The 9,102-nt window shown below is 33.8% G+C and overlaps 1 protein-coding gene across 1 annotated transcript; it reads left to right on the plus strand.

Annotated features, from left to right (window-relative positions):
• The first annotated feature begins 4,691 nt into the window (after positions 1 to 4,691).
• On the plus strand, positions 4,692 to 6,830 carry LOC136219319 (uncharacterized). The gene is made up of 6 exons (XM_066006688.1): positions 4,692 to 5,045; positions 5,843 to 5,957; positions 6,183 to 6,264; positions 6,346 to 6,397; positions 6,512 to 6,566; positions 6,652 to 6,830. Exons 1-6 carry the CDS (start codon positions 4,692 to 4,694, stop codon positions 6,828 to 6,830), a joined length of 837 nt encoding a protein of 278 aa, XP_065862760.1.
• The last annotated feature ends 2,272 nt before the right edge of the window (positions 6,831 to 9,102 follow it).

Here is a 9,102-nt window from a genome sequence, read left to right on the forward strand (position 1 = left end):
TAAAATGTTTAGCTTAAGTACCTCACCACTCAAGGTAGCAAAAGACCCAATACTCTCCCTTAGTACTAACAACCTCTTCTAATAAGAGAGGCAAAGTGGGATTTACAAATTGTTCGTGGGAAGGTAGAAAATAAAGACAAGTGGCAAAACATAATAACAGAAAGGCAAAAAAGTAAATAGAAGGTGGCATGGTTGTGACATGCGACATAACTTGGCCTTGAAATCACGTCACACGACGTGTGGACTAACTGACATGTCGTGTGGCTGCGATTTGTTGGTTTCACATGATGAAGGTTGCAGCTGACCCGACGTGTGGATGTGTCTCGAACTGGGTTGGGGGTTGCCATCGTTTTAACTCACATAACGTGTTGAATAGGTGACGCCGTGTGAATTAATCTTCGAATTGAAACTTTTGGTGCCCGTTCACACCATATGTGGAGAGGTCACACATCATGTAACCTTTTTCCCATTATTTCCTCATTCCTTCAATTGCTCACATGACGTGTTAGTGTCTCCACACACCGCGTGAGTCCTGTTTTACACATAGCCAAAAAGCTTTCACTATTTTCAATTTTTAATTGATTAATTTTTTGTCTTCTGATTTTTTTTTTAACAATTATTATTAAGAAATGGAAACATTATCAATACAAAGAGCATCATCTAAATAACTAGGAGCAACAACATTATTAAAGAAATTAGCATTGGAACGGGAATGACAAGTCATTTAATGGCCCACACTGTTTGCTAATCTTAGGGACAAAAACCACAGAACAATCTGAGCGGATAAGTAAAGTTTTAGTAAGTTTTTGAATCGAAAATTCAAGATTTAGAACATGATTTGGAAGTGATTCGCCACAAATCTCGAATTTCTTCTATAACAACGTTGAACTCAGTAATATCAAGGATCTTTGTTGAAATGCGATCCACCACCACTTTAGAATCCGTTTCGAGCTGAACATTCTAAGAGTGGAGCGAAACTACATAAAGTATCACATCAAAGATAGCCACGCCTCAGCTAGCGAAACTTGAATACTACCTACAGTAAAAGAGCTGCAATACGTAATAAAGTGACTGGTATAACCCTGAAAAACTACTTCCACAACGAAACTATTCTTTGAATGAAACACGACCGCATCAACATTACACTTAACATAACCAGCAATTGGCTTCTGACAATGGACCGCCGTCTGTTCCAGTTCACACAGAACCTCCCGAACTCGACCAGCCCCCTCCTTCCATGCCTCTTTCCATTCTGGCAGAAAATGGCCTACACTTGTAACAACAACCATGGGAGATCGAAACTTCCCTGTCCAAAGCTTGGCGTTATATTGTTACCATATTTTCCACAAAATAACAGCAGACCTGCTCCTCCACCCAATCCCATTCGGGTCCAGAAGCTATTCCTCCACCCAATCCCATTTGGGTCTAGAAGCTTGCACACCAACCACTTCCAACATGACTTGGCATAATCACAATCCGAGAATAAATGCCAACCATATTCAATATCCGATGAGCATAATAAGCAATTACTCGAAATAATAACTTTGGCGTTATTTCAGTCTTGGTCTAAGAGGCAATAGTTTAGCACATAATTTACCCAAAATATGAAGGCTCCATAATCGACTCCAGTCTGCACTAGTCAAGTTTCCCGTACGTGTATCTTTAAGCAAACAATAACAAGATTTAGATGGGTACAAACCATCTCTGAAAAAAGGTCAAATGAGTTTATCACCTCTAGCTGCCGCAAACATGACCATGTTAGAAATAATGTCGATTTCCCGAAGCGAGAATCATTCAACCAACCTACTCTGGTTCCAAATATAAGTTCCTTGTATGAAAAGATCAGAAACCATTGCATCATCATTAGTACAAACAGATGTAATATAACAATCTTCTTCATTTATTAACCATAGATCATGCCATATTGAAATTGAATCTCCTTTCCAAATCCTCCAACAAATACTTTTTTTTGGATAACTTTCATCGAACTCCATTGTTATTGTCATATTATATAAAGTCTTAGAGTCTAGTTCAGCCCTATTTATATGCTTTTCTCGCTCATTTACTTTGATATAATATCTTCTGCCTTATATTGGTCTGATAAAAGTTTCGAGTCGTTTCAGGTACAATCGAGCCTTAAACGAAGCAAAAAAGACAAAAACAAGCAACTCGACGAGCTATAAAAGTAACTCGAGGAGCTACAACACTAGCTCGGTGAAAAGAAATAAATAATTACAAACAAATCGATTCTAACCAATAAATATACTTTGTTTTTGACAAAGTAACCATTCCTTTGTTTTTTTTCACCATTGGATGATAAGATAGAAAATGGTGAAAAAAAAATTAGGTGTAAAAACATATTTTATTTGGTATATATAGAAAAAATGACATATTAAAAATTAAGTTTGATAATATGATTTAGTTGTAATTTTGTAGTCAATTATGATATTTATATAAAAAGCCCTTACTATTTTCACCCAAAACAAGGCCAAGTTGAGGCCCAAATTTGAGCTTTATAGAGTTGAGGATGAATTTTCACTTAGTCATTGTCCGAATCCAGGATTTGAGGGAGCGGGGGCAAAATTCTACGTAAAAAAATTTTAAACAAAAAATGTAAAATTGTTCAATTTTTTATGACAAAAAATGCAAAATTGTTCAATTTTTTGTGACGAAAAATGCAAAATCGTTCAATTTTCATGCATTATTTTCATGATTTTTTTTATAAGAAACGTAAATTATAATGTTTCCGACTCGTAATCATCCATTTCCGGGATTCTCAAGTTGTTACGCATCAAATATCCCTAACGTTTTGGGTCAGGTGCAATTTTACTCCTAACATCTAAAATGGTGCAATGTTACCCCTAATGTTTGTAGCCAAGAGCAATTTTATCCCTAACGTTGATAAATTGGATCAATTTCAGACACTATTATAAAATACAGTCATTTTTTTCTTTATTTTGCACCAATTACATATCAATTTTATAATTTTGCACCAATTTTACCTCTAACGTTAATAAATTGGATCAATTTCAGACATTATTATTCAGGATCGAGAAGACAGTTTGATAAATTATTTCTTAAATTCACCCAATTTATCAATTTTGGCTTCCAACATTAGGGATAAAATTGTACCATTTTAGATGTTAGGGATAAAATTGCTCCTGACCCAAAACATTAGGGGTATTTTTGCACTTTAACCCTTGTTTTTGGATTTTAAATTTTTTTTTCTTTTTAAATGGGGGGACAAATGCCCCCTTTAACCCCCTACATCCGCCCCTGTGTCTAACCCAATAAATATGATTAGTTACCCTTAAATCTAAACCATAGAAAATGAACCCTAACCCACAGGGCCGGTCCTGACAATTCATGAACCCTAGGCAAATGAAGGAATAACGGCCCCTATGAAAAAAAAATTTACGTAACAAAATTTTTCAAAAATCGTTTTTCAAATAACAATTTTTTTCCATTCGAATCACTATTCTACTATTACTATCGTCATCAATAAATATATCTTCTAAAAATCGCCTTGTACGAGTTCACTTTCAATACATGATAAATAGAAAAGTATTTTATTAGTAATTAGACGATATGTTTTATTACGTTCACTAAATACAATTGTTTATCCAAAATAAAAAAAAATTTATAATTTCTTCAAATTATGGATTAAATTCCTATTTGACCCATGTAGTATCTAAAATTTTATCGTTTGGCTAATAAGGTATTATTTGATAACATTTGCCCCCTTGGAGTATTTCCAAGGGGGACATTTAACTCATTTTGGATATAAAAAAAACTAACCTATTTGTTAAAAATTTTGTCAATAATTTATTATTGCATGTTTCACAATTAACTCTTAATTTATAAACCTTAATCTTAAAAATATATTAAAAATAATGATTTTATTTGTTTAATATAACTCAAAATATTATATTTAACATAACTTAAAGTATTATTTGATATAATTGTAAATGAGTTTAAATGAGGTTTTAAAAATGAATTGGTATAATTTTGGTTTTTGAAAAGAAAATTGGTTTTCAAGCTTTATACCTAAAAAAATGCTTTTGTGGGGATTCGAACAGAAGCTTTAGGATGGAGGTTGTAAGTCTTACCACTAGGCCACTTATGCAAATTGTTATAAATTGTTTTTTATCAAATATATACACAACGCAGACTAATAATTTTTTTGGGCCCCTTTACAGCTTTAGGCCCTAGGCCACGGCACTCCTAGCCTAGACCCAGGGCCGGCCCTGCTAACCCATATACTCATAGACTCTAGAATATACGATGTAATATCAAATTATTAATTGTCGCATGCGTCAGCCTTTGGTGTATAAAAGGGCACCTATTTTGATCAGATTCAAGCAAATAACATGTTACCAACTCTTTTTTAACCAAGAAAAAAAAGGAAGAAAAGAAAAATACAAAAAAACCCCCACCAAAACTCTCATATGAGATGAGCATAGATTCCTTCCAAAATTAACAAGTTAAGTTATACCTTGTTAATCCAGACAGGGATTACCAATATCAAGTACGCAGAGCAGTGATTCTTTAATTTCAGGCCAAGCTTTAAACTATTCTTAGCCAAGTTCTGTCACGTTTTGGCTCAATTCTATAGACTATAAACTTATAACCTTCCTAAATCAACAACACTGCAAAAACAGTGTCATTTACCTCATTATTCTGACCAGGAGATGGCTTCTGTTGTGAATTTTCCAGGCCAGCTCCCACAACAGACCATCTGCTACGCACCTCTCTCCGTTCCCACCGAAAATCCATCTAAGGTTTCACTGAAAAATCTGAATATTAAGAAGAAGCATCAAAGAATCTCTGTGAACAAACAATTCAAGAACCAGAGATTCAACTTGCTCAAGTCTTTGGCAGCAGACAGCGATGATATTCCTGTGAATCAGCTGTCTGCTGCAAGCATGATCAAGAGGTTATATACATGCGTCAATGAGAAAAAGTTGAAGGAAATCGAAAGGTATATTTCAGATGATTGCTGCTTCGAGGAATGCTCTTTTGTTTCTCCAATGCAAGGGAAAAAGGTTAGCTGTTCTGCTTTCATAGATTTGTTCTCTAATGTATATCGTTACAGGTCTTCTGCTTTCATACGTTTGCCTTGTAATGTACATTGTTAGAAGTCGTAATTGAGTATACGATCCAATAACATCATACAAACCAACACGAATTAAATGGATTAGTATTTTGTTAAACAGGTAATGCTTAATTTTTGGATTAAAGTGACATTAGCACATAAATTTTTGAGTTGCTATGCTAATTCGAAAATGACATGAGTATCTAAAATTATTACTATTATATTCGTACATGTTTCAAGATATGACACGAAGAAAGTAATCAAAATTATATTTGTTACCCATGAACACAACTAGAACCTGCCATGTCTTCATTAATAGAGATAGTAAAATTATTATATGTTATCTATGAACACATTACACAAACCCAAACCCAACATGATATAAGCATTTGTTAAATAGATTTTGAGTCAAATTTTCAAATGATTAGAGTACATGTTAATGCAAAAATGACATTTATATTTAAAAAATTACTATATTGTCCTATATTTTTAAATGTTGCTATTTATTGAGCTAGTAAAATTACATGTTCCACCGCGAACACGACACTATTGAACCCACTAGAGTTGACAGGATTATGGCACATAATTTTTTGGATTGGATTAGGTTTACTAATTTTATACTGACCCGAAAGTTGACACAACGTGGACACCACCCACTTATGCAAATTGCCACCCCTTCATATTGTAGAATATGCATTTTCTTATATGCCAAATGAAAGCTTAACAAACAAATTTCAATTCCTCCAGGAGATTATGCAGTTCTATCAACAACTAACTACAAGCATGGGCCAAAATGTGAAGTTCAGCATTGAACATATCTGTGAAGATGATGAATTTACAACAGGAGTTGATTGGCACTTGGGTAAGATGACCCCAACTCAGGCCAAAAGGACATTTTTGGCTCTTGTAATTGTCCCTTCGAACTTTAATTCAATAATCTTGTATTTGTTTTAGTTAGAGGTGTCATAAAATAGCTGGCAGGTCGTAAATGTATCGTGTCGACCTATTATGGTGACCCGTTAAGGATCAACCTTGACATTGACCCATTTAATACTGGTTGACATAACTAATCTTTCTTCTCTGACAGAATGGAAAAACAGACACATACCTTTCACCAGGGGATGCAGCTTTTACGAATGCTCAACCGATGGCAATAGACTCATCATCAAGTAACCACCTTTTCTATATAAGAACCTGCAAAATACATTAAGGAAAAAAAAATCTTCTTCCTAATTGATACTTTGTTGCAGGAAAGCTCGAGTTGTGATCGAGTCACCTATTAAACCCGGAGGCTTAGTTCTGGTAAGAATCCACATACAACTAAATATTATTTCTATACCGTTATCTGATTCTAACTACTTAGGTTTCTTCACAAAACATAATCTGATTCTAACTACTTTGCATTGAGGAATTCAGATTCTGTTAAAGAATGTAACGGCAATATTCGACGATTTCCCCAATTTTGCAGAGTGTAAGTAATACTTTTGCCAAACATAATCCATTACATACAACAAAAGCATAATGAACATAAGCTTTTCACACTTAATCGTCTGCAGGGTTCCTAACGAGACCTTATGCTATACTACAGTTTTTAATGAAGATCTATAGCAGACTTTTGGCACCTATAGTTGATCCACTTATATCAAGTTACATCAGAATTTGGAATTTCATGGCTCGGATTTTCGGTTTGGCCCTAAGCATGCTACTCTACATTTCAAAGAAATACTTTCAGTAGGTAACACAAACAAAGAGATAAAGGAATTGGTTTGCCTCATCGTTCAGTCATCATCATTATCGCGGCTTAACCACATTTCCAACAGCGAAACAGCAACTATAGGTCCGAAAACGGGTGGAGGTGGTGGCGGTCTGCTGAAAGCAACGATCGGTTCTGCCTTTTCGTTCAAAATTTGAGCTGCCTCTGTAGAATCATTAGTGTTGTTCTGTTTTTTCGGAGTTGAAGTGGATAGTTTACCTGTATCAAAGAGTAGATCATTGTTAGAAAAAGAAAGTTGTTGAGTTTATGTAATAAAGAAGTGAAAATTGCAGAAGCGAAATATTACCCCATGATCCAGCCACAGGGTAGAGTTGTTTGAATTTGTATTTTACAGGTGATAATGCAGATAATCCCCGCATTTACGCACTGATTGCAATGATCTCCAATGCGAAAACTGCAGTTAATATTTAATATGCAAGAATTTAGTCATTAATTGAGCAAATATATAATCCAGAAGCTACACTCAATTGAGTTCTCACAAAATCAGACATCTATAACCAATTTTCAATTCTCACATCATAACTAAGCTAAACATGAGAGAATTAATCAATTTTAATTTCTTTTACCCCAAACTGGGAAACAACAATATAATTGAATTGAATCCACCCAAAAATAGGTTTACAAAACACTATGTAAAGTCATTAACAAGCTAAACCTTAATTTGTTTAGAGGAAGGAAATGAGGAACAATGAAAGAAGAAAATGTATCTGCCATATCCATGTCTAATAAGTACATTTTTGGATTAATAATGCATCTAGTCATCTATATTATATATATAAACAACCTCACCCACTATTTTCCTTCCAGCCAAACATAGCCGTATTAGAAAGGAATAAATAGAGCCTCTCGGAATCAGACTACAAGATTGAACTGGTGTCTAAATGTTATCGCAAAATTAGTAGCAAATCGTGCAACGATTGAAACATATTTGAAATTTTGAATCATTTCAACTCTAGAAACGATAATCAATCACGATAAATTCAAAAAATCCCATTTTATAATATAAGAAAACAGAGAATCGTCTTACTAATTTCATTAAAATTGATAAAATACACAAGTAAGACAGTATCCACACCTGCAAACGTAGAAACTTTGCTTTCTTTCTTCGATGGACAATAATGGCTTTCTGTTCTTCAATCCTCAAAGAGAAAAGAGAGAGATGATTCAAGAACATTCGAGTTTTTCTAATTTCTATGCTTGAACGTACACGTGGGAAGCCATATTTTAGCCACGCACCTTGTTGGGTCCCAGAAAAATCGGAGTCAAATTCGATCAAAACATGGAGCAAAAATTGCAGATTAGGCCCTTGAGGCTTTCAATCTATGGGCTTTAGCCCATTTAAAACAAGGGTTTTTTTTACATAAAACTATGGAATAATATTCATAATTTAATTTATAATATATAAAAGCATTAAATATATTTGAAAAATGTCACATGGTTACGTAGAGTATGAATTTTAAAACAAGGGCTTTTATATAAAACTATGGAATAATTTCTTAATATAGTGAAATGTAGACATTTTTATAGTTATATGTGGTAAATTTGGAGATGCCTTTAAATTTAAATATTGCAATATTAAAGTTGTCATTGAAATAACCGCATAACAAAGTCATGTGTCGCTAATTTTATGATACTTCAATAAAGTGTTGTGATTTTTTTGTTAAATAATTAATATGATAAAAGTTACAACGCTAAAAATATAAGTGTCGATAGCATGACAACGTTTGTATGCAAAATGTCGATGAAATGAATTTACTCACACAAGGATTATATGTCTAAAAAATGGTGATGCAGGATTTAACGAGACTTATGATGACACTGTGAAAAACGTGGCTAAACTTTTAACAATACCAAAAAAATGTCATTAACTATAAATTTTAGTATCGTTATAGACCTTATTTTAGTGTAAGGCTGGTATTGTAACGTTGGTTTATTGTAACAATCAATAATAATTAGTTTATTTAATGACTAAGCTACTCAAGTTGGATGTTTTTTAATGCAATGTTAGGAGTTTGTCTAAAAATTCATGTTAAGTTCGAATTAGTCAGTGGCGGAACCAGAACCCAAACTAAACCGAGATTTAAATATTTTTTTATTAAAAGCTCAGGGAAAGAGAAAGGCGATAGGAAGGGGAACCCGGTTAGGAACCCGAACCTAGGCCAAACCAAACCACCCGAAAATATATAAATAATAAAAAAATGAAAAAATACAAAGAGTTCAATGAAACAAATCA

The sequence above is a fragment of the Euphorbia lathyris genome, chromosome 1, assembly GCF_963576675.1.
Source record: "Euphorbia lathyris chromosome 1, ddEupLath1.1, whole genome shotgun sequence".
In the NCBI taxonomy this organism is placed as follows: domain Eukaryota; kingdom Viridiplantae; phylum Streptophyta; class Magnoliopsida; order Malpighiales; family Euphorbiaceae; genus Euphorbia; species Euphorbia lathyris.

Coding starts and splice junctions, on each gene's coding strand:
- LOC136219319 (XM_066006688.1), top strand. CDS start 4,692: ATGGCTTCTGTTGTGAATTTTCCAGGCCAGCTCCCACAACAGACCATC. Junction 5,046..5,842: donor CTCCAATGCAAGGGAAAAAG/GTTAGCTGTTCT, acceptor CAATTCCTCCAG/GAGATTATGCAGTTCTATCA. Junction 6,265..6,345: donor GGCAATAGACTCATCATCAA/GTAACCACCTTT, acceptor ACTTTGTTGCAG/GAAAGCTCGAGTTGTGATCG.